Source organism: Pleurodeles waltl, chromosome 5 (assembly GCF_031143425.1).
Source record: "Pleurodeles waltl isolate 20211129_DDA chromosome 5, aPleWal1.hap1.20221129, whole genome shotgun sequence".
NCBI lineage: Eukaryota > Metazoa > Chordata > Amphibia > Caudata > Salamandridae > Pleurodeles > Pleurodeles waltl.
In genome coordinates, this window is record NC_090444.1 from 956,829,811 (window position 1) to 956,855,435 (window position 25,625).

General features: G+C 44.1%; 1 protein-coding gene across 2 annotated transcripts in view; it reads left to right on the forward strand.

The window, feature by feature from the left end:
* Nucleotides 1–25,363, forward strand: part of TMEM87B (transmembrane protein 87B) — a 254,806-nt gene extending 229,443 nt beyond the window's left edge. For both annotated transcript variants that reach the window (XM_069235077.1, XM_069235078.1), the window contains exon 20: nucleotides 19,820–25,363. In XM_069235077.1, coding sequence (XP_069091178.1) covers nucleotides 19,820–19,861 — 42 coding nt within the window. In that variant the 3' untranslated portion in view covers nucleotides 19,862–25,363. The remainder of the gene's footprint in view (nucleotides 1–19,819) is intronic.
* Nucleotides 25,364–25,625: the final 262 nt, after the last annotated feature.

Genomic DNA, 25,625 nt, shown 5'->3' on the forward strand with positions numbered 1-25,625 from the left:
AGTTCTCTGGTGTGGCTGGTGCTTGCCTCAATGCAGGTGGTGAGTGCTTCAGTTATTGGCTCTCTGAGTTGGTGGTGGTATCTTTTGAGGGCAGTCCCGAAGGAGTCGAGGTTGGTGGTGGTCTTGTTGGAGTGCCAGTGTGTCTAGTCTTCTGCAGTGTCGTTTGAAGGTCAGAAGTTCTGGGGTAGCCATTTGGATTGCTTGGTGGGCTTGCTGATGGTGATTCTCTTCAGCAGCGCAATCATGTCGGCAGCTGAGGAGATCCAGTTGGAGAAGTTTTGCACGAGCGTACGAGGGTGTCTGCAGGGACGGGTCTGGCTTCTTTGAGCGCAGTGATCTAGGGAGTTTAGTGACATTGCTTCAGTTGTGGCGGGGGAGGGTGGGAGGGTCTCAACGAGGCTCCAGGACATCCCTCGATGGTGAAGCGGAGGATATTGTGGTCAGTCCAAGTTATCTCAGAGGGATGGGAGAACTTGGCTATGTTGTTGGAGGTGAATATGGGGTATAGTGTATGTCCAGTGCTGTGCGTGGAGGCGGGGACAGCTAAGAGAAGTGGATGATGCTCATGTTATCGAGGAGTGAGGCGGAATTGGTGTCATCCAGGTCTTCTATGTGGATGTCCAGGTCCTCCAGGAAGATGTAGTAGTTGGAGTCGATTTCCAGTGTGGCAATGAAGTTGCAGAAGCTGCTGCGAGGCAAGGGTTCCTCTGATGGTGGTTTTGGCATTGGGTTTGATCTGGAGGTTGAGGTGTTCCATGATCAGTGTAGTGTTGTCGTCTGAGGTGGTGCAGTGGAGGGAGTCCTTGTGGTTGATGGCGATGCCTCTGTCGTGTCTCTTGGGGCATTGCGGTTTATCAGCTTGTATCCATGGGGTGTGGCAGTTGCTATGTCAGGTGCAAAAATGAGGGGTGAGCCAGGTTTCAGTGATGATCATTATGTCGGGTGCGAGGGTGTTGATGGTGTCCCAAAATTCTAAGGCGTGCTTGCAGAGGGGTCTGACGTTGAGTAGCATGCAATGGAGTTGAAGTTTGTGGCTGGGCGTCTGCTGGATGGAGATTGCAGTGGTTCCCACATTGCAGGAGAAATAGCATTTGTGGCAGGAGAAGAGGGCCTTTTGTTGGGGCGAGGCGATGCTGTAGTTGGGAGTTCCGAGTCTTTGGCCTGAGGTTCTTGATCTTATCGGTGGAGTACAAGTGCCAGGTTGCATATCCAGGGGTCTTGGCGCTGAGCTTTGTTCGGGAGCAGATGGGCTTGCCTTTGGCCACTGTATGCTACTTCACTCTGCAACCCTTCACTCTCTGCCACGGCACTCTACAACAATGCACTCTACTCTGTACCACTCCACGCTATGCTAGTGTACTCTGACATTCAAGCCACTCTACACCACTACAGTCTGATACCACACACTACCGTGCAGCACGACAATCTACTGTGCACCATTCCACTTTAGAACACTTAACTCTACTCGGAGAGTGTACTCTGTGCCACTCAACGCCACTGCAATCTGTTGCACCACTTCACACACTGCCACTCTACCCTGTACCACTCTACTCTATCATTGCACTCTACTCTAACCACTACACTCTATACTAACGCACGTCACCACTTTACTCAAAAACAATGTACTCTGTGCCACTGCACTGTATGCCAATCTCCTCTGGACCACTGCACTCTGCCACTCTGTTCTACTCTGCACCACTGTACTCTCACTTTTTAGCCACTCTACGCCAGTGCACACTAAGCCACTCCAGTCTACACCACTGCACTTTACAACAGTCTACTCTGCAACACTGCACTCTGCCACTCAACTGTATGCTACACTGCTCTGCACTCTACGCCACTGCAGTCTACCCTGCACCGCTCCACTCTACACAGTCCACTCTAATCTACTCTGCAACATTGCTATGTATGGTACTGCACTCTATGCCACTGCACTCTTTGCTACTGTATTTCACTCTGTACTATTGCACTCAATGCCACTACGCTTGATGCCACTCTACACCACTGCACTCTGACACTCTACAATGCTATAGTCTGCAACACTGCACTCTTCTCCACTCTACTCTGCACCACTGCACTCTGTGCCACTGCACCACTGTACTCTACACAACTTTATGCCACTACGCTCTTTGCCACTTCACTCTCCACCTCTGTACTCTATGCCAATGTACTCTATTTTACTATCCACCCCTGCACTCTTCGGCACTGCACTCTACATCACTCTAGTCTAGCCCACACCACTTCACTCTGTGCCAGTGTACTCTACACCACTCCACCCTGCACCACTCCATTCTACGCCACTTCACTCTACTCTGAAATGATCTACTCGACACTACTGAACTCTGTGCCACTCCACTGTATGCTGTCACTCTACACTACTCTATGCCACTGTGCTCTATTCACTGCCTTCTACCCAATGCACCCTGCACCACTTTACCCAACACCAATGCACTCTATGCCAACTACTCTGAATCACTTCTCTATGCAGCTGTACTCTATGCAACAGGTTTACATCACTGTAAGCTAAATCACTGTAAACAGTTGCGCTCTACGTCACTGCACTCTATGCCACTCTGTTCTACCCTGCACCAGTGTACTGTATTCCACTTCCCTCTATAGCACTCCACTCTGAAACATTGTACTATACTCCAGTCTATGCCACTGCAGTTTGCATCACTGCAGTCAGACACTCTTCTTTGCACGACTGCACTCTCCGCCACGGCACGCTATGCCACTATACACCATTGCACTCTATGCCACTCTATTCTACTCTGCACCACTGTACTGTACACCACTGCTCTCTACAGCGCTCTACTCTGAAACACACTACACCATTGCAGTATATGCCAAAGCTCTCTAAGACACTGTACTTTGCAAGACTGTACTCTCTGCCACTGAAATATATGCTGCTCTGCTCCACTGCACTTTATCCCTCTGCACACTACTCTGCATTGGTGCAGAGATTAGTGGTGCACTCTACACCACACTACTCTACACCACTGCACTTCACTCTACATGACTCTGTCACTGCACTCTATGCCACTCTACACTTCACCTCCGCACTTTGACACTCTACACACCACCTCTGCACTTTAACCTGCACCACTCCACTTTACTCTGCACCACTTCACTCTACTCTGAAACAATCTATTCTACACAACTGCACTCACCACTCTACTCCACCCTGTGCCGTTGCACTCTATGCCGTTGCACTCTATGCCACTGCAGTCTACACTGCACCACTCTACTCTGCACCAATGCACTTTTTTGCCAATGCACTCTATACCACTTTACTCAAAAGCAATGCACTCTACGCTACTGCACTCTGCCAATCTACTCTGGACCACTGTGTTTTATGCCTCTTCACTCTGTTACTCTACTCCATTCTGCAACACTCCACTCTGACCCTCTACTCCATTAACTCTACTCCACTTTACTCTACTCTATGCCACTCCACAACACTCCACTCTACAGCACTACTCCACGCAACATCCTGTATGCTACTATGTACCATGTTACTCCACTGTATTCTACGACACACTACTATGCCACACACAACTTTACTACTCAACTCAATGCCAGTTTATGCTGTTCTACTCTTTTACGCTACTCCACTCTGACACTCAAATCTACAACAATCTACTCTTCTCCCCACCATACCACTCTTCAACACTCTACACCCTCTACACTAAACCTCTCCACAACACTCTATGCCACTCCACTCAGCTCTACGGCAATCTACTCCACTTTACGCCCTTCCAATCTGCAATACTCTACTCCCTCCACAGTACAATGTCACTCCATGACACTCCACTCTAAGCTGCTCAGCTGTACTCTACACCACTCGATGTATCTCGACACCACTCCATAACACCCCACTCTGCTCAATGCTACTCTTCATTACAGCACTAACTTTTAGCCATGCTGACAGCTGCTGCGCTGTTGTACAACATGGCTAAAACATTGGCAAAGCCAATAGCTCTTGCATAGGTGAGATCTATAGGCTTTGGCAGTGATTGTTATGGTTTAGCATGACCGCGCAGCTGATGCCATACAATTAGCTTGTGGTAGAGTCCACTCCCAGTCTGCCAAGGGGTAGATGGGCTTAATGACTAAGATCTGTGGTCATCACGTCTCCAACAGTCAGCACACATCAGGTGCAATCTGGCTCTCCCTCTCCTCACCTCTGACATCGCCATATCCTCCTCGTTTCAAGGGAACAGACCGATCTGTTTGGTGGTCAGTGCACGCCACTCTACAAGTTATGTTACCCACCACGGAACCACCTGTGCCCCAGTGTGCGCCCCTTCATAGCATGCTCAGCGCCAACAGTCTGCTGATCAGGGCGCTATAACGCCACTGGTTTAGCCATCTAGGTCGCTGCCCGACTCCTTTGGGGCCATGTGATCTGCTCTCTGTCTGCTTTGGGCCCCAGTGCTGATCCAAGTACCTGCGCAGGAGAAGCAGTCTCACCTTTCAGGGTGCGCCCCTCCTCTGCGTAATATTTATGCTCTTATGGTCTCTCAGGCCTCCATGCACTGGTCGCTAGGTTGGGAGGCTCTGGGGTATGGTCTGGAGTCCCAGGTGTGTGTGTTGGCAGTGTGAGGTTATCGCCTGTTGCTTGATACTCCTTGTTGCTTCTGGGCCGGGTGCCGAGGCTGCGGCCCAGCTCCTTGAGATCCAGAGTTAGGGCGCCCCACCATCACTGCATTCGGTCCCACATCCGTTCAGGGCCCCTGGTGTCAAGAGAGTATCCCAGGGTGTGTCACCTCACCGGCACGTCTATTCATCTGTGGTGCTGGGACTCACCCAGCTGCCATTTTAGATCACCATGTGGCTGCGGCCAGAGTCCCAGATGAGCAGCGTTCCCCAGCCACTGGTACTTGTCTGGGGGGGGCTGGGACTCACCCAGCTGCCATTTTAGATCACCATGTGGCTGCGGCCAGAGTCCCAGATGAGCAGCGTTCCCCAGCCACTGGTACTTGTCTGGGGGGGGGGAGGGAGAGGCCTGCGCCTGCCACACACTATACTTGCTGTGAAGGGGATGCCCCTAGAGATGGGACTAGTAACCCTGCAGCTACCAGCATACCACACATTACATTCCCGCTGGCTACCACACTGGATTTTAAGGTACTAACATGGAACATCAGCGGGATGCACTCAATGGTCAATTGCCATAAAGTATTCTCACATCTCAATGAAAGAGGGATCCATATAGCTCTGTTGCAGGAGACCAACTTGGACGCCACAGATGGAGAGGTCAGGTCTCTTTACTCCGCTCATGTGCGGGGGACCCTTATATGGATCAAACTTGGGGTGCCTTACCAGCATACCACTTCCATAGACCCCTTGTGGCATTAGGTCATATTCATTGGGAGGTTAAACTGGCAGGAGATAGTGAGCGGGAGCACTTATGGCCCTAATACTGACCAATCAGGGTTCCTGATGTCCTTTTCAGAAAGCCTGTCCACACACTTCATGGGATCTGTCCTGCTGGGTGGAGATTTTAACTGTATTTGACACACCATTAGATAGCTCGCACCCCCACTACAGAACTCCCCGACTGTTCAAGTCGCTGGAGTGTTCCGGGCCTGGCAAAAGAAATGGGGTCTAGTCAATTCTTGGCAGGCCCATCACCCAAAGGACAGGGATTACTACTTTTTCTCTCCAATACATGACTTACATGTGCAACTAGATACCTTCCTGTTCTCCCCAGCCATAAGAGAGTTGCCACAGCTGACCGAATACCTGACAAAAATGATTTTAGACCATAATCCCTTACTGTTAGGACTTAAATGGTCACGTCTCCGGAGCCCATGTGGCGGCTACAGCCGGCCTTCCTGGAAGTTCAGGCTTCTAATGACACCATTGGTTCAGACATAGCAGTTTACTTTGAAGTGAATGAGGGATCTACAGACTCTAGACTTTTGGAGTGGGATGCTTTTAAGGCACTGATTAGAGGATGATGCATTTCAGCGGCTAAGGGTGTCTGTCATACATTACTCCATGACATAATGAAAGCAGAGCAGAAGTGCAGCGAATACTAGAGCAGAGGTACCCAGAGGAGATAGACCTCCAGATGTTAGTCATCGAAGCCCAAGAGAGAGTAGCGTTAGAGGTTGAGAGGCTGCGCAGCACTGACTACACAACTTATATAGCATGTGCACACTCAGAGGGTGATCGCTCAAGCTCCCTCTTGGCATTGCTCGTGAACCCGGTGAGGGTCAGTCATAGTCAAATTGTGTACACCCTCAGGTCCTGCAATCTATGGCCAGGCTGCAATTAATCAAGAGTTTTGCAGCTATTATGCGGACCTATCATAATAACAAAGACCTAGGCACTCAAATATAATTATAAATCCAAGAAATTCAATATTGCACAGTATATGTCAATGATTATAAGTACACTTTGTATATGCAAATGAACAGAGATCCAGTGAGATCTGTATGGCGTGAACACTTCATCTTTTAATGTGACGCAAGACAGCTTGAAGACTCCATCATTCAGAAAAATACAAAAAACAGCCAACACGTGTTTCGTCATGGGATGGAATACTCCCCTTGACTTTTTCAAGGCTATAAGAAATAACAAACACAAAACATGTATATATTCGAACAGAAAATCACAAAAAAACAATATATATATCTTACAAGGTTAATGTGAATAGACGTCTCACAAGACACAAATGCAAGTGACAATCTATAAAGATTTAACACAATTCAAAATTAGATACAAGGACCCCTTATTAAATCTATTAACATCTTCATAATATTTACATAAAGTCCATATATTGACCCCACCCAGTGTGAAAAGTGAGAGTGAAAAACCCAGGAAAAAAACGTGCATATAACATCAGATAGTGACTCCTTTATGGATAAGCTATTGCCAAAACCGTGTACACCCCTGACAAACCCATGGTGTATAATCAAACTCTCAAAAAGTGTATACCGTGACCCGAATCAGAATAGATCATACCTCAATAAGGAAAGATCCGAAAATCAGCAATATTGCAAAATACGTAACCAATTCATAAAGGCTACTCTGTAAAAGAACCATGCCACAAACTTATAAAGGAGACCACAAATGGAAAACCCAGAAACCCATAAGCTCCACCAAGGTGCAAGTAAAAAACCCACCTACCCGCTTGTAACCATCTAAGTGTAACTGCATATGCAGTAAAGAGGCATCATCGGCACCTACAACGATTTGTCAACATTATTAAGCTAATAATTGTAAAATCCAAATTGAAACATCTATATTGTGAATTCAGTAATAATATGCCAAACTAATCTTACCTGAAGCTCGAATTGCAATAACTGCGCACTATACGGAGCTAGAGTTACCGGCTCCGAAGTCAAGGACCCAATAAGCGTTCTAATCAGCCGCCATTTCTTGAATACGCCCAACATCCGGGGCGCGTGCAAGTTAATGCACGACCGCAACACTCTTAACGTCTGTAAGCAACCGATCGGCAAAGCACGGGCGCCATCTTAGTTGTGTGAACGCTAAAAATCAAGCGCTCCCCCCTTAATCCATACGAATACGAATAAAAAGCCATTTACTCCAATATTCCATAAATGACCGAAACAGTGTACCAAGGGAACAAGGCAATCCCTCCCCAATCCACAATACACCAGCTATTCCCGGTGTAAATATATAACCAATGGCATGATTGAAGTTTTGGCCTTTTCCTGGCAGTACGATTTTAAATTTGGCCCATTCCGACTAGTTCCTCTGACAACCACAGATTCTTGAGAAAATATGTGATTTCTTCAATCAGTCCTTTGTTCTCCATTTCATGTTTGCGATCTTGAAGACTGTGATAACATGCAAGTCCATTCATCCTCTATTGAATTCTTTGACTTGTATTATTTTAATCAGTTTCAAAATTAATATTAAAGGGGCAAAACAATCCACTTCTAAATGAATTATCCAAACATAATGCTAACAAATTGCCTGTTTATTTATGTAAGTTGGACAGGTCTTTAGTTAGGATAGTCCCATATTGACCTTGCTGTTTGGGTTAGTAAATTCCACAGGAAGATCCATGGTAGGGTGGCAATGCTTTTATTCTATCAATGTGCAGGATCAGTGAGAGGAAAAGTGGGTTCAGAAACTCTGCCACAAAGAACTCCAGAATAGGTCCTCGCTTTATCTATTCAGTAAATGTCATTGCCATTACAGCAGTGATGAAACCAACAAAAAATAGTCCATATCAAATAGCAGATTCTTTAATCTAACCACAGAGTTCAGCACTACAAAATAAGTGAGCCCAGAGAGCCTGTAAAAATGTGTGCATATCAACCATTACTTTAAATGTGCTAAAAATAAGTCAAACCAGCCAAGTATGTTAAAGTGAATCTGCCAGTTGAAATTGAGCCTATGAGCTTCAAAAATGAAAATGGAAGGAAAGAGCTAGGAAGCAAAAATAGCTAAATGAGCAAACTGAGAATTATATTTCTGAGCAATTCTTGTTAAACAGAACTATTTTGAGACTATTTTAAATACATAATATGCTGAATGCTGACAGAATCGAAGATGTTACACAAAAAGAACATTTTCTCTTGCTTTCCTCTGGACTCTTGTATCGTTAGAATACAATTACACTATCATATTTTGCAGGAATTCATTATTTATGTAATCTTTTCACGAAATTCAAAATAACTTTAAAATACATTGCATTAATTCATTTCTTTGCACATCATTATTTCTGCATGTACCCTGCTGAAAGGAAGTCTCACATAAATTGACAAGGAAAACATTTAGTTTTAGTAAAGAATGTTGCAGGCATTGCACTTGAAAACATTGCCTCGTTAGCGAAGAAAAGAATACAGAAGACTGACAGATAGGGCAGAAGAAAACTAAGTCACAATATTTTTTCTATTTTACAGAGAAAGAAACGCTTGTGCATTTTTGTGGTTCACGTTTTAAAAGCCTGCAATGTCAGCAGCTACCGTGAAATCCAATACATTTATTTATTAATTAGCTTTTTCAAGTTCTCCCTCTGATAATTGAAAATGACCACAATCAAAATCTCACAATATCATTGTCATCACATCTCACCTTTACACACGTTTCATAATTAAAATGTTCAATCTTTCAGATTCTTTAGCTTTTCTCCGATCCAGTTAAATTTCTTCCATGGTGATTCTTGTCTTACTGTTCTTGCTTATGCACTTCATGTTCAGACACATGCTAAAATAAACTCTATAAAACATAAATATTAGTAAACACCTATCTCGAACAACACTACTATGCCAAGTGATACAACAGTCACTTTTAATAATACCTGTTTACCCTAGCCACCTAACTATGAATCAGTCTGATACCACATCCAGGTTCTGATAATAGGTGAACTCATTCAGCAGTATTAGCCAAATTCTTAATGTAACTACTAATCTTCTGAGAATTATTTGCTACATTTGTACAGCATTAAGTTTTAATTACTTTAGAAACCTTGACCTCTTTTGCTAAACATTGATCTAAAACCATTTGATTCTGAATTGCCATACTTCTGATTGCAAGCATCTCTTCATTAGTACAAGCTACAGCACCTGCAGGGTTAGTCGCTAAATGCTCTTTTAAAGCAGACAGGTTTGTAATATTTACGTCATTATATAGCAATATACAGAATTATAAAACAATACCTATGGTAAGAATCGTTACATCAAAAACATCCAGAATCGTTTGCCCTATATTATCAAGCTTCATTCTACTCTGTCACACTTTTTAAACTATTCCCATGATAAATTTTACAAACTACTAATGCTAAATAACAAGCAGGTCCTTGGAGGTGTGAAATAAGCAGTCTTGTTAAATCTGTGATAAATGCCTCAAAACATAGGACCAGTACCTAGAAAATATTGCCTATTTACATCATAAGTATAGGTACATTTACTATTTTCTACTTTGACTTTATCACACGCTATGAATGTGTCCTTTCCCTTCTTTTCAAAACTTAAGACCAGAATGTATATGTGACTTCTTAATCACAGCTTCTTCTTTGGAATTAAATCTCAACACTCCAGTGCTTGCAGGTGTAATATTATGGGTTTAATTATTATAATCTGTAATACAACACCCCATTTCAGTTAGTTTGTGCATAACTGTCCCTGGAAAAAATGTTTTTCACATTAGTATAATTCATATTAGTACTACAAAATTTATAGCAACATACATAAGTTTACTTCTTCCAAGATTTGTAATAGCCGGCAACTCACCTATTGTAACATCAAGATATTTGTTAACTTCCTCTAAAATATTTTTATGGATTATTATTGAGTAATATACTGTACAGGACAGAGCATAGGACACCTGAAATTGTAATTCACCCCAAAAATAGAAGTAGCGAGAGGAGTATAAACATAACAATCAGTAACGTGCATGTTCTCTCTATAATTCTTTAACAATACTATGTAGGCATTGTCTAATTCATTTTGATTAATTTTAGAATCTAATTCATTATGTTTAGTACTATTCCCATTTGTAGTGCTTGCGAGATACTCAATAGCAGGAAATATGAATGCAACCAGTCTAATAATATTAGCTGAAATGAAAATTACAAAATCTTCTTTGGAAGCCATACAAATCTTTCTCCTTGTAGACATTTTCTCTTCCAGTGTCTTTCAAAAAGTCTTTCAAAAAATTCAAAAACAGTCCTTCAAAAATCCATTTTTGTTTTTCCGATAGTTAACTATTTTTCAAAAGTTATCCAGCATCTAAGGATATCTCAGTCTCCTTTTTCACATTACGGTGGCTCTTATGGCTCTTTAAACAAACATTGATGACTTTTCAAGTTAATGTCTGATTCGGATTCAATTCTTCCCAAATATGCTTTCTCGGGAGCTGCATATTTCTTATTTGGCCTTTGCTTTCTCGTTGATTGACATGTTGTACCTCCCTCTAAGATCTCTTCGGTGGCCCCTTCAAGCTCTCCAGTAGCACATTCTCTAGTTTCTTTATCTACTTTTGAACAACCAAGTGCAGAATTATTTTGCGTCACTCTTCTTTGCTAACTCTCACCTTCAGTTTCAACTTGTGTTGTTTGAGTTTGATTTTGTGCAACGGAACTTCCACTCAAACTTCTGTTGTCTTTGCTTTCTTTTGACCTTTGGTTTTCATTTCGGTTTCTATTGTTTTTGCTTGCCTCTTCTGTCACCTTTCCTTCTATAATCAAGCTTTGAGTCTGGCTTGCTGACCAGTGCCGTAACTAAACATGAGGGGGAGTAGGGGGCTGCAAAGTACATTGAGGCCCCCTCCTCCCCGACCCAGTCAGGATCTCTAAGGCCAGGGACCAGCCACCCTGCATAGGGTTAGACAGTGTGCTGTGTGTAACTGTGCACAGTGTATACTATGCTGCTGGGACCCCGGGAGCTTGGGCTGTGGAAGCTAGTGCTCCACCACTATTCCAGGCTTAACCCGAGAGAACAGACTTTCTGCTACCCTCACTCTGAGTGTGTGAGTCGTGAATCCAAGAAGGCATGCCTTTACACTTCACATCCATGTTCATTACCAGGATTACCTGATAAGGGCCGTTCCAATGCAGCAGTCAGAAGTCTCTGCAATGCAGGGTGGCGGCAAATTGCACCTGTTGAAAAATATAGTGCACTGTATCAGCAAATCCTTGCAGTAGTCCAGAATCAAGTCATCAGTAACACTGAGCAGAGCTGTGAATGGAGAAATAAGAAACCACATTGGTCTACCCATCAATGTTTTACGTGGACTTAGACCAGTCGTTTTGTTTGGAGTAAACCTTGTACACTGTAATATCAGATGGAGGACTTCTGTCCGTTTCAAAATTAGATGTGCACACGTTCGCTAGTTATTTAAAATGAAGCCATGCAGTTCCTTAACAGTGCCTGATGATATTGGGTGGAAACTACAGTAATATTTTTGATCAATGTCTCATGCATCACAGTTCATCTTCATAAAGTCATTTCTGACGAGTCCACACAATCCAATTCGATCATTAATGGCATTCCATATCTAAAAATCAACTCCTGAGCAATAATTTTTCAACTGTCAGTGCATTACATTTCCTTGTCGAATATGCCTCCATCTGCTTTAAAAATTACTCTCCACTACTAAGGTGTACCTCTGATTATTACGAGGTGGCATTTCCGCAATATCAAGCTGTAATTCAGTGAAAGGACCACGTGCCTTTGTCAGATGGCTCACTATTACATGAGTTTTATTTTCAACAAAAAATTGCTGATAAATACTGACCTCTGACAATGTTTTACTCAACCTATCTTTTCCCACATGTATAGGTTTATGGAATAACCTTACTATTTGTGGTAACAGTGAATTTTGCAAGACAGAGCTTTCATCATTTCTTTTATAGAAGCCATCCATTTACAATCCACCTTTTCCCACTTTTTTTCCCCTCATGTGACTTTTCACCTTGTATTTCTCTCAAATGTTTGCATTGATACACAAGTATGTACAGGTGCCTAGTGATCATCAACCTGCATGTCCTGGTCCCCTGAGAGGGCATTTCGCTCACTCGGTCCTACAGAACTCTATGGTTTGAGCCAATTCACAGACACACCTCTGAATAGATTTTGCTTTGGTATCTGTTCAGAAGGTGAAGAGACTGCGGTTAGAAGTCTCTATCAGAAGAACAAGCTACTTCCCTACAGTAATTCTCTTTCTGTTAGGGACTGTAACTGCAGATTCCTCACCAACCCTGCCATTCTTCCCATTTTGTGAATTCAACTCTGTCCTCTAAAAAGAATTCAAGTATAAGAATCTGCACATTAGTTGACACTGATTTGCTGACAGGGCTCTGTGTCTGGGGTCTTAGACTACCTCAAATGCAACATACGTCGCCATGGTAGTGGTACCTCATTTCGTCCCAGATGTATCATGCTGAAAGGAAGCTTAACATAAATTTACAATGAAAAGATTTACTATTTTTTGTAACAAAATTCTCATTAGTCTTTAATGTGGATCCACCAAATAAAGTAGAGTTACAATCAGATTCCTAGAGACCAGTCAATAGTGCGTTAGAACCACAGTCCATAGTATGCCCTCCACCACCCAAATATCTTGTCAGATTTATTTGAGCAATGTAAATGGACTTCTCAAGTTGGGCACATCAGTCTACTCCTGCGCTCCATTCTGCCAAAGACTGGCGTTGGGGGAAGTCCATCACTGGCAATGTCTCTTTTGGCAATCAATGTGACAACACCCACAAATGCGTGGTCGGACCGTGAACCACCCACTTCATCAACCATACACAGCAAGGCCACCCTGGGGGTCAGATCAAGCTCTCTCTCCAGAACCTTGAAGAATTCACAACGCACCCAGTATAGAGAGAGGACAAGACGGGCACAGACAACATAGTAAAAATCACCCTGTGCTTCAGAAAAACAAAAACATGCTGGATGAGAGATCTTGCCAGCGCATAGGAGTCAAGTAGATAGTATGAAGATAATTGAGCTGAATCAGGCAGAAACAAGTGGAAATGGACAACGTGCATAGGGCTAATCTAGCTTCCCTCCAAACCATCTCATCAAACTCACCTACTCATGTCTCCCATTGGAGCTCTTCAAAACCATGCAGGACATTTCCAATGAGACTGGTAGATCTGGGAGACAGCGCCACCACCAAGACGGACCATCAGCAGTTTTGTGTGTAGGGGACTAAATTCTGGTATCTCAGTATCAGGTGAAATATTAGCCAAGATTGTATGGCGGAGTTGCAGATATTTATGTAATTGATTAAGCTTGTAGCGAGCCTGTAGGTCTTGTAAGGACAGGATATGTTTTCCCGGCCCAGCCTGCTCCAAGGACCATGATGCCTATTGTCTCCCATTTATGAAAGACTTTCAAATGGTGAAGCCAGTGCCCGCTCAACTGAGGGGCCGTCCCCCTCAACCTTCCATTCCAGCCTAGTAACCGCAACACACACCGCCAACATAGGCAGATCACATGAGTGACGTCAGGTAAGCTGCAATGTATTGGGGCAACATGTAACATGTCCAGATTGCCATCAACCCCAAGGAGGAAAGTTCCCACCCACTGCTAAAACATTCATTAACAACAATTAATTGGGAGGCCAGGTAGTAGCATCGAAGATCACCATTCCTTGCCCACCATTGTACGGAGGCTGCGAACCATTGAGGAAAGCCACCTGGGAGCGACCGCCCAACCAAAGTAAAGAGCAGAGGGTGGAGTTCAGTGCATGGAACCAGCTCGGGGTGATCAAGAGTGGAAAATACTGAAATATGTATAAGAGGGAGATCATAATTTTGAAAAGGGCAATGCGGCCCATCACGTGCAGTGGAAGCCGTAACTAGGTCTGGAGTTCACTTTTCATGTGGGTGACCAGCTCGGTCAGGTTGAGGTGTCCTGTGAGACCGGGGAGCAGGGAAATGTGAAACCCCAAATACTTTGAGCGGCGTTGCATCAGAATACTGGCATGCCAGAGGTGAGTGCTACGGTCTCCTCCAGTCGGAATCAGTTAGGATTTGAAGATATATACCAGGAGGGCGGAGGCCTTGCTGAATAGTGAAAGAATTTCGAGGCAATGAGTCTGAAAAATGGAGGTCGCCAGGAACAACAGTAGGTTGTCTGCGTAGAAAGCAATCCTTTCCTCTTGCCCTCCACCCCAAGCCCACCCTCTGAGCTTGACATCACACTGAATGAGCCTTGCCAAGGGCTCAATTGTGAGGGCAAATAGTAGGGGGAACAGGGAACAACTCTGACATGTATCCCTCCTTATAGGAAAGCACTCGGTCAGAGATCCATTGACTCGGACTCATGCCTGTGGATGACGATAAAGGGCACAGTTAAGGTTCCGAAATGATTTTTCCAGACCTGCCCTCACAAGGACTGCCTTGAGAAAGGACCAATCCCCCGTATCCAATGCCTTCTCAGTCTAAAAGAAGCAACACCACTGGGGGATGGGGACGCACCCAATCTGGACAATGCCACCTGAACCCTTCAGATGCAGTGTCTCGTGCTACATCCGGGTATAAAGCTGCATTAGTCGCAGTGGATTCGGTGTGGAAGGGTGGACTGTAAAAAGTTGGCTAGGACTTTGGCAAAAAGTTTGAGTTCAATATTAGTCATGGAAATAGGCCTGTATGAGGCACACAATGGAAGCAATGTCTAATTCAGGGGGAATGCTCCTTGTTTGGCCACTTCAGCTTAGATTTGAAGCAGGAAGAGGGTCAATTCAGTACGGAACCGCCACTAGTACTCGCCTGGGAAACCATCTGGTATAGGAGTCTTGCCAGATGGTAAATCTGGGAAAGCAGCAAAAATTTCTTCTTCAGTGGTAGGCTGTTCCAAATCCAGGGTGAGAGAGGAAGAAATCTTGGGCAACAGAATGTCAAGCAGTGGATGTTTGATATTTGGGGAAGTCAAGGTCTGTGAGCGTACAGATCCCGATAAAAAGTTGCATAGGCCTGCAGAATATCACGGGTCTTGGACAGGTGACGACCGTCCATTGCTGTTAAGTGGGGTACAATGCGGAAGACATTCTTATGAGCGGCTAGCCAGTAAAGTAACTTTCCGTAAGCAAGCCAATAAAGTAGCTGCCGGAGGTCCCCATTTTCTTAGATATTACATGTTCTCGCCCACCAACACAGATGAGCATCGTTGAGGGCCAGTCTACCCAGTTGGTCTTTGGCCTCCAAGAGTCGTCTTGCATGGTCACAATTGGGACTGGGTGGCCAATTTCTTTCTGCTCCAGGGTGTGTACCTTGGTCTGGGGGGGACCTGGGCTACCTTCTCTTGTTCGCCTTTGCACACAAGTCTCTTCTCCACTCCCCAGATCACTGCGTTGCTAGCTTCCCATAGGGTGGCCACGGAAGCAACTGAGCCTTGGTTGATTTAAAAGTAGGCCTGTATCTTGGGTGCCAGGGAGGCCCCAAATTGGGGTGGGGGAAGGTCCGCGAGACACCAGGCGTTAAGATGCCAAACTGGCCTCGAAGTCAGGTCTCCAACACCAGACACGATGGTAACGGTGGCATGGTCTGATATTCCCCGTGGGAGGACTGCTCCGCTGTCCACTTGGCATACATCTGTGGCCGGCAATAAGAAAACGTCAATGCCAGAATCTGTTTTGTGTGGGGCCAAGGTATGGATATAAACCCGATCCCAAGGATGTCAGACCCTTCACATGTGACTGAGCCCCCCATTCATCCATCTAGGCCAAGGGTTAATGCCTGAGTAGAAGGGCCAGAGACGACTAGAACATGGTTGGGCACCGTGTTGAAGTCACCACCGAGAATGGTAATTCCCATTGGTAGACTGGCTGGCAAAGTGATCACCAAGGAGAATGTCCCTGCGGGGATTGGTTGGATACATAGATCAAGAGAAAATTATAGTAATGGCCCTCGGGGAGGCCCTCAACCGCCACATAACGCTTGTGAGGATCTGCATGCAAATTCATTACTGTTGGAGGAAACCCCTTATGAAGTAAAATGGCCATACCCCATGCACCCTGTTGTAACCATAAAGTTGGAGAAAGGGACAGTGGGATCCTAGCAGGTGGGTCTCCTGAAGCATAAGGACCACTAGCTGGAAACGTTTTGCAAAGCAAAGAACGGCTATGAATTTGATGCAACCCATGAGGCCGTTCATGTTCCAGGACATCAATTTAACTGAAAGAATGGTGGGATAAGTTGAGCGCACAAGCATGAAGCAGACCCAGGACGGAGCAAAGGCTTGCTGACGCGGAGAGGGGGTGCTCGGGACTCTGTGGGCTACGTGCAAGTACGATGCATACGCAGCAGAGAAATGTGGTGAATATAATGCAAACAAATAATCCACGAATGACAGACCATTCCCCAAGGTCCCCCACCCAACTCCCCTACCCCATACTTCCACCTTTGAGGCATCTGTAACCCAAACAAGACCTCAATGAGGCAGAACAGTCCCTCCTTAAGGAGGACACCGTGATGGAGGAAGTCACATCGGGTGTAGTATACATTTACTAGGAGGCAGAGCTAGCCACCTTGGGGGAACATCTGCCGACATAATTAGTCCCGGAGCCATGTGAGCAGACCTAAGTCCAGATTAGGGGTGCCTCCCCCTCGGGAAGGCTCTGTTCAATCATCTGTCAGTCATAGGGGGAGGGGTTTCAGAGTCTGAGCCTGTGGTGCAACCCTGGCCCCATCACAATGACGCGGTTTGTAGGACCTGGTCTTCTGCCTCTTTGGTGGCTTCTGTGGGAGACCGGCGATGCCCCGGGGTGAACTCCAGTGGTTCCCTGCCCATCTATGGGAGCATGCAGATCCCTCCACTCCACGTCCACCCCCAGGACTGCTCGGGGTTTTGAATAAAAAGGAGCCTTTGCTTGACCTCTGTGAAGGTGTGGCAGTACTCTTGAACAGCCATTGTATATCCTAAGAATAACATGATACGTCTGTTCTTGAAACAGAGTTCGGACCGTCCTCTTTGAGGATTGTATCCCTTTCCTGAAAATTGAGGATCGGGGCAATCAAGGGCCTTGCGGGGGCCCCAGGGGGAGGGTGCTGGGACAAAGCTAATTGGGCCTGCTCCCCCATGAACCAAGGTGAGAGAGATGACTCTGGGAACTAGTAGCGAAGTCAGTCCTCCAAGAGATCTCACTATGCACCGACTGTTGCAGCAAGAGTGGTTCTCCGCATCCTCCACCCGCTCCTCCAAGGCAGCCGTTAAAAGTCAGAAGTCCAGCTACCTGCCATTTCAGGATGGACACGTCGTCTTCATCAGAGGAAACCCAGCGCTGTGCTTCACCCACTGTGGCTGCGATGTTCCGGAGATCCTGGAGTAGGAGCACTACATCCATCTGCACCTCGCCAACCCTGTAGTCCAGTGCCACCTTCCAGTCTTGTATGGCTGTCAGGATAGTGGCCAGGTCATCGCTAAGGGTGCCCGCCATGCTGGAGGGGCCCCTCCTGTAATGTAGTGAAGCAGTCAATTTTGGTCTAGGCCAGGCAGATGATGGGGCCTTGTCTTTACCCATAGCGAAGAGTATCAAAAAGTCAAGTCCGGTGGACTGTGAAGGGATCCTCCACCTGACCTTCTTATCAGGGGGTAGCACGAGCAGCCAGGTGTGACTGGCACCAAAGCGCACATGGTGCAGTGGCTGGGTGAAGTACCAGAATTGACCGTCCCTGGCCTGCTTGCCTCATGGCATTAGGACCAGCCAGGAAGTCCTCAGGAGCAGGCTGTCTTCAGATTGGACCAGCCATCTAGGACAAAAAGGCAATTAGAATGGGCCCACCGAGCAAAGAAGGCACTCCGCAGGGAGTGTAGGAAACATGTGGCCCAGGGCATCATTGCAAGGGGGGTAGAGTCAGATCAGGGCAGGGACCCTGCTTTAGGGTGTAATCACAAGGTCCCCCACAGCCCTCCGAGCAGAGCAATGTGAGGCAAGAGTCAGAAGCCCTGGGGCAGAGCATAGTCCCAAAGTATGCCCCAGGTTGTCAGGCGTACCGGGGACACAACCTACCGGGTAGGCTGGCAACTTTAGTGTGGGCAGCTGTACTGTGTCCTTGGGCAGGTCCACCATGTCAATTTATTATTCTCCTCCCTGCTTCTCGAGAGTGCTCCCCAGCATCCACGGTCAAGTCCAGGGCCGCAACATGAGCCTGCGGCGCCAGTGCCCAAGTCCAGGAAATCGTCTGGGAGCGGCTCCTACCTGGGATCGAAAATTGCTAGACTCTGCCCGATCAGCAAATCAGAGCTCATAGCCACGACTCCCTCACCACATTCCCCCCCTCCCCTTACTCTGGGCACAGGCCAAAGTCTTCGGCTGTCTGCAGCGTTTCCAATCTCCGAACGAATGCTACTCTCTTATCCAGGGAGGCTTTATCCATTCCATGCAGGCCATGCAGCCACGCCCAGGAACCACAGCGTATCCCTGTGGTGCCACCACACCCCCAATCGTGGTGGCCCCAGCCGCAGCAACCTCCAGGGCGTGTTTTCGAACTGCGGGTACCCAAAATATGCCTCCTCTGGCCAAGGATTACTGCAGATGCGGAGAGGGTTGAGAGCTCCCTTAAGCTGTGACCCCATCTTGGCTGCCTCAGCCACGCGCCCCAAAAGGATTTACTTTAACCAAAGCACACTTCATACTTTGTTCTTGAAAACATGACATCTGCTTATCCAAGAAAAAGATAGGATAGACTAACTAACAGTCAATGCTTATGAAAAGTAATTTGCTATATTTTTCTAATTTACAGAGAAAGAAACACATGCACATTTATTTGTTCCTGTTTTAAAGGCCAACAGTGTTAGCAACAACAATGATGTAAAACATATTGATTTGTTATTATTGTCATAAGATTGAGAAAATAACCTTTTGAATTTGTTTAATTCTTTTTTCTAATCTTTTTTTTTTTCATTTGGACATATACAAATATAAGTAAGAGGAAACAATAGTATAAAAGGTATAAAAATATCATACAACAACTGGTTCACTGAATGTGAAAGTAATGTTCTTAACTAAATTCCGCTGGCAAATTTAATTAGCGTTAATAACATTGGCCGATATCCACAACAAAGAGACGAAATCATCAGATAGTAGAAGGTAGATCCACAGAAAAGGAAGGAGGATCTGAAATAAGTTTGTTTTTAAAGGCTCTTCTATTAGGCATATAGCATTCTCAGAACGTATTGCATCATGTTTGCATTTGTTTCCTCGTACGACGTTTTAACTCTCCAGGCTCCTACAGTTCTGCTGGTCTCGGACTGTTAAGTCAACTTTCCTGATCTCCCAAATTACAATAGGAAGCAAATGATGTGATGTTCGTTTTAATATTGAAGGTCGTCTGCATTCAAAAGATCAACCCTGTCTTTCTTTCTCGCTCCTCCCTTAGGAGATAATGATGACCAAGTACGAAATGTCTAAACAGCAGTAACGAGCTATGAAGGAGCTTCACAAAGAAATCCTGTTTAAAGCGACAGATGCATGTGCCGTGTTCGGGTACCGCGCTGTTGATTGTAGTGAAGATGCTCTCCAAAGACCTGAATATTTTCACATTTGGTCCAGAACACACTGTTTTCACTTCGTTACCCAAAAAGGATATTTACAAACTTTGTTGAAAGTGTTATTTATTGGTTAAATTACATTCTTGGTTTTGTCTTTTTTTTCATGGACAATACGACTACATTTTCTAAATAATGCACGCGGGGTGCTTTGCACAGACTCTGTTTCTTCATTGTGCCCCTTTGCAGTTTTGAAGAGGACTTTGCTAACAGATGCACAATGGAATGATAATATTTTTGCAGTGATTTAAGGGACTTCAATTATACTTTTTTTTTTTTTTTATTGTTTTACCCTCACATAAATATGAACATGGAGCTGACCTTGTTTAAAAAAAAAAAAAAAAAGACTCAAATCTCATTTTGTAATGAATGAATTTTAATTGGTAATGTGTAAATATTGTTGAATCCACAGCACTTTTATCCTCTCTGTTAAATACATCAAGGTAGTGTGGTTTGGAAGGCATGCATAGGACCCAAATGAAAATGTAGATATAGTGAGAGAATAATATATCACCAAAGGAAACTAATCCTGAGTTATGCTGAAGTGGTCATAGTTTTTAATAAATATGACCATTTTTGCTAGGTTAGACATTTTTTGTCTCTGGTTTTAAGGCTTGTGGTGCTAGGTAGTAACCAGCCCCTTTCAACCTAAAGCGCTCTGGCAAATTCGGTGAAGAGAGATGAGCTGCCAGCTCCATTTTGCTCTAACAGTGGCTATCTCTTTTTTCATCCCTGCTTCTTTACTGTTATTTTTGTTTTGGGTAGGCAAGGCTACTGCTGGATGTAGGTGGATCATATTGGTAGGGTGCTCGCATGGTCATATGTTGTCTACCTACTGCCATAGTATTGGGCATCCAGCTGATCCTCTCTCTCCAACCAACCCCTGGGATGACCCATTCCTAGTGATGTGGACACCAGGAGGATTGTCTATAGCATCCCTAAGATGGTGAGAGTTCACTGTTAAGAGTATGCAGCAGCCATATGTGACCCCATGACTGTGCTGATGATCCATCTCAGAAACACACTTCATTCAGACTCATCACCTACTCTGGGCCTCTAAATCAAAAAGAGTGCCTGTCTATTGTTTGGGAGAATCTGAGCTGCTTCCATGGTCTCCATATTAAGCAGTTTATTTCTCATAGAAAAACGCCTTCATAAAATGGTTCAAAATATATTTAATGTGGTGCAACATGGATAGTAGATACTCAGTTATCTTCAGCTCCTGTATATGCGATTTGTGAGTGAGAGTTGAACACAAATGACAGCAGTAAGGAGATAGGAATTCCCAACTGTGACCAACACTACGTTTGTGAATGGGGGATTGTTTAAACTATAAAAGCCATCTGCTTTAGAGCTTGCAGAATGCTTCAAGTTACATCAAATCACTGACCTCAAGAATGATTCATATTGACACTACAGCCTCAACGCAGGCCATTACCAAACATGGCTGACCTGGAGTTTTCCATAATCCCTGCATTTTGACTGCTCTCAAAATGGTTTGGCCCATTCACAGTAGTGCATTTCTCACAAATTTCTATTTCTACCACCCCATCCCCCACCCACCACCACCTCCTTCCCCTCCTCTACATAATAGTTTGCAACCAGAGAAACCACGCCGATTGCTCAGATATCATTGTGATGGCAAGCTTCCATGGGTAGCCATCACTTCTTTATGGCTCGCTTGAGGAGTGGGATTGACATTTGAGGGCCATGGGGTGGCTCACAGCTTTGAAGGATGAGGAAGAAACTCATCAGCACAAACACATAACTGTTAGCTAAGTTCTTACAAGTGTTTGTTTTTCATAGAACAATGTTTAGGTTTACACAGGCAAATTGAGCCTCTTGCTCTTAAATAAGATGAACAATTTGGTGGAGGAGGACAAAAAAGTAACAAGTGATTTCCCCTGAAATATAGAAAGAGGCTTTTCTATACAATTTGTTATTTTTCATAGTGATGTGAGCACACTGCCTCCACCTGTTCTCAAATCCGTTCTTGTACATGCAATCCTTATAGGGTTGATACCATTAGTCAAGTGTTGGTAGGGCAAGTACTGGTTATCCTTTGGCACAAGCTTCATCCTCATTGGCTCTCATTGTCAAGGAACAACCATTGGCGTATGGGTACTTGGCAAGCTTCTTTCGGTATATAATGTGTTTAACGGTATTTTCTCTTTATATTGCTCTATTAATTGCCATAACGTGTTTTCTTCAAAAGTATCCATTCATCAACAGGTAAGGCTGTAAAATCTGCATTTTCACCAAAGTGTCCCTATAATAATTTCAAAATTAAGGCTCAGATTTCTTGCAGATGTAGCACGATTACATCATTGTAAAAAAATTGTTTTAAAGTAACCTTTACAAATCATTGTCCAACATATTTATACCTGTTCCATATTCCTTACACAGACAGCCCTCTCGTTATGTTCTAGGCCATTCCTACCCCAAAATATTAGTGGAACTAGAACATCATCCTTACAAATTCCGATCGGGACATAATGAGAGGGCTGTCTGAATGGAATGTAGAACAAGAATAAATAAGTTGGACACTGATTTCAAGCAAGTAAGTTTCTATCTTCTAACTTTAGGCTCCCATCAGTCATCACAGAGAATAGACAGAATGTATGGCAGCCATTAATACCACAATGTGGTGTACCCAGGGCAGAAAACAAAACATTAACCTCATATTCCATCAGTCTTTTGCCTAATGGCTGCATTTAGTCAGGTGGCACTTTTGTAAGGAAGTGCTGTGACACTTGTTGTGGTATAACTGCACCCTCAAGCTTGTATGTACAGATAATACTAGTATTACTGCATATAATGTCAGTACTGTTTGTAGACCTGCTTACATATCAAAAGAGCTTCAAGCGCATGCTGTTACAGCCTTTGAACATAGTCCACTGCAACCTTGGCAGTCTACCAATCTCCTTTATGACTTCTAACCTATTGTAATGGAAGGCAGAGCGTCCGTGTGGGGTTAACTCTGCCTCCGCTCATACTATTTGAAATCAAGTCTGGGCTCTTCACCCTTTCCGCCCCATCAGATTTTATGGACCTGATCCAAACGAGAATTCGGTTCCCTTTCTAGATCTCTGAGAATGCATAAACACTACTTTGGCTTTTAGTAATCCCTCACATAGGAAATTATGTGTGGAATTTGAAATGCTTGTTTTGTGCTGTTTAATATATTCACTGCTCCCCCCTTTTTATTCCACTTGACAATTTACATTAACACATGTATTTGTTTATTATTTTTAGCCAAAGCGATCTAACCTTTGCATCTAAATCAAGCGTTCTTACCAGTTTCTTTGCCCAAACTGAACAATATTTTTAAAGCATACGTTATTACTTATGAAGCGACCACTGCACTCATAGAGAGGAAACATAGCATGCGTTCTACAAATTAGTTGTTTATCATTTGAAAACAGTATCCCCACTAAACCAATGACAATGTCAGCAGTAGCTTGAGGATAGTGTCGAGTATATGTTGATGTTTCATGATGTAATCTAATGCACACTATCCTCGGGCTTGCAAGAGGATCTCAAGCAACTTCTACCTTCCCATAGCAGACTGATCCCTCTAACTGAAATATGTAAATCTTTTTTCCATGTTGCTTTAGTTTTTGTGTTAGTACCTCAAACATCTGCACCCATCCTCCGAGCTGTGTTGCTCCAAAAATACTTGTCTGCATGTTGGGAATCATGCAGCACTCAGGGAAAGGTACATTAGAACTTATTGTTATTCAATGCTTAGCTTGGCGGTGTAGGTAGAGTCCACCAATTATTTGTGGACTCTGCTTTTGTCTGTGTGGCTTTGTGATATCTGTAAAGTTAGTTAATCAACAAGATAAAATAAATATTGAGATGGTCTTATAGTTCCTATTGCCACTGTCGTTTCATGCTGACCCACTCAAAACATGCTGTGACATCATCCATAGAGTTTTTATAGAGGCCCCAAGACCATGCAGGCTAGTGATTTTAAATAGAATGAAAGGCAACTGTGTCACCAAGCCTAGAGATGGCCACTTAAGGCTAAATTGCCTTTTATTCTGTTGATTTAAGACGTGGATTTTTATTACTCTGAGAGGTGTGAGTTTAATACTTTAATATTTTGTTTCTTCTAAATCAACAGATGAGCTTTCAACAATTTAACTGGCTGAAAAGGGCTAATAATAAATGTAATGTTAGGGTCTCAGTTTCAGTTTTAATTAAGGATTTCTAGCTTAGCAGCCCTAAAAGCGTCCTTTCGCTTAAAGTATCCTCTTTAATGTATACTATTCAGCGATGACTCCTTCCCCTTAAAAATCTAGAGAATGTCTAGCCTATTTCTACAAAAGCGGATATATTGCTTCCAGAAACCTTTTAAACAGTGCAAGATAATTGGAGAGGCTAAAAAGAGAGTTCTGTCTTTGACCTACTACAGATTTTCAAAAATGAATTGAAATTTGTCACTTGACTAAAACAAAAAAAGCCTGGCGTGGTGCTATGGTTGATGTTATAGACTTCAAAGAGCTTTTCAGTTTGTATTCTCTGGCGCAGTGCACTATTTCTTTGGGATGGTTTTTGCACAGTGCCACTGTTTTATGCAGATCTCTACAGAAGGGCCTAGAGGCCAGACATGTCACTGTGTTTGCTCATCTCATAATTTGGCTAGCCCTTTAAGCTAGGGAAACAACAAAGAGGCTTTTCAGGTATTGAAAATCATATTCACAGCTGGGAGTTAGCAGGATTGCTAATATGCCATTTTGGAATAGGTGGCTAAAACATTTGTGTTCTTTTGGTGTACGTTTGTCTGCAATATCAATATACACAATAGGCGAGGAAGCTGTCGGACTGAATTGATGACATAAAAATACCTTCTGGAGTTCAGTAAGGGTTCTTCTTTGTTTATTGGTTTAATTTTGCTGAAAACCCCATACAGCGCAATGTTACGACATGACATGCCACCAGTATGGGTATGTAAGTGGATGTAACTGCCTGTTCCTCTTCACAGAAACATCTGGGGGAGATCATCTGTCACCTCTGGTAACTATGTCTGTCGGCTGATTAACACCACTGTCTGGAAACCTTTGCAGAAAATCTGCAACCCATCACAAGCTTCGAAGTTCGGTGTGTGTTACTCATTTTGTGAGTTGATGTTGGTGCAACTCAGCCAACATTGTTAGTTAAAAACTCATATGCCCATTAGTTACTTGGGGTTTTACACATGCTAAACAGGGGCACATTCTGCCCACCTACCCCATCTCTTTATGTCCATCTTGTGCCTTAAAAGTTGATAGTTATTTAAGGTTGATGAAATGTATGTGTTTCCCTTTTTCAAGATGGTTTAGACCTAACTGTAATTTGTTTGAAAATGAAGTAAATAATTGAACAACCGTGTTGACATCTAATTATTTTCGTTTGCTCAAAGCTGGTTCGTGTGATACCTCTAAGGACCCTACAAATAAAAGCAAGTTGCCAAATGAAACATCTAGGCATGGTTAGAGATGGCTGGCTGAACTATCAGTTCTGTATACAATAATAATGCCATACTCTTTTCCCTGCTGAAGTATAGAGGGCAGGCCCTTTACCATTTCTATTCCAGGAGTTGGCACAGGTTCTGTGTATCCCACTATTTGTGTGAAGGTGAGAGCGATAACA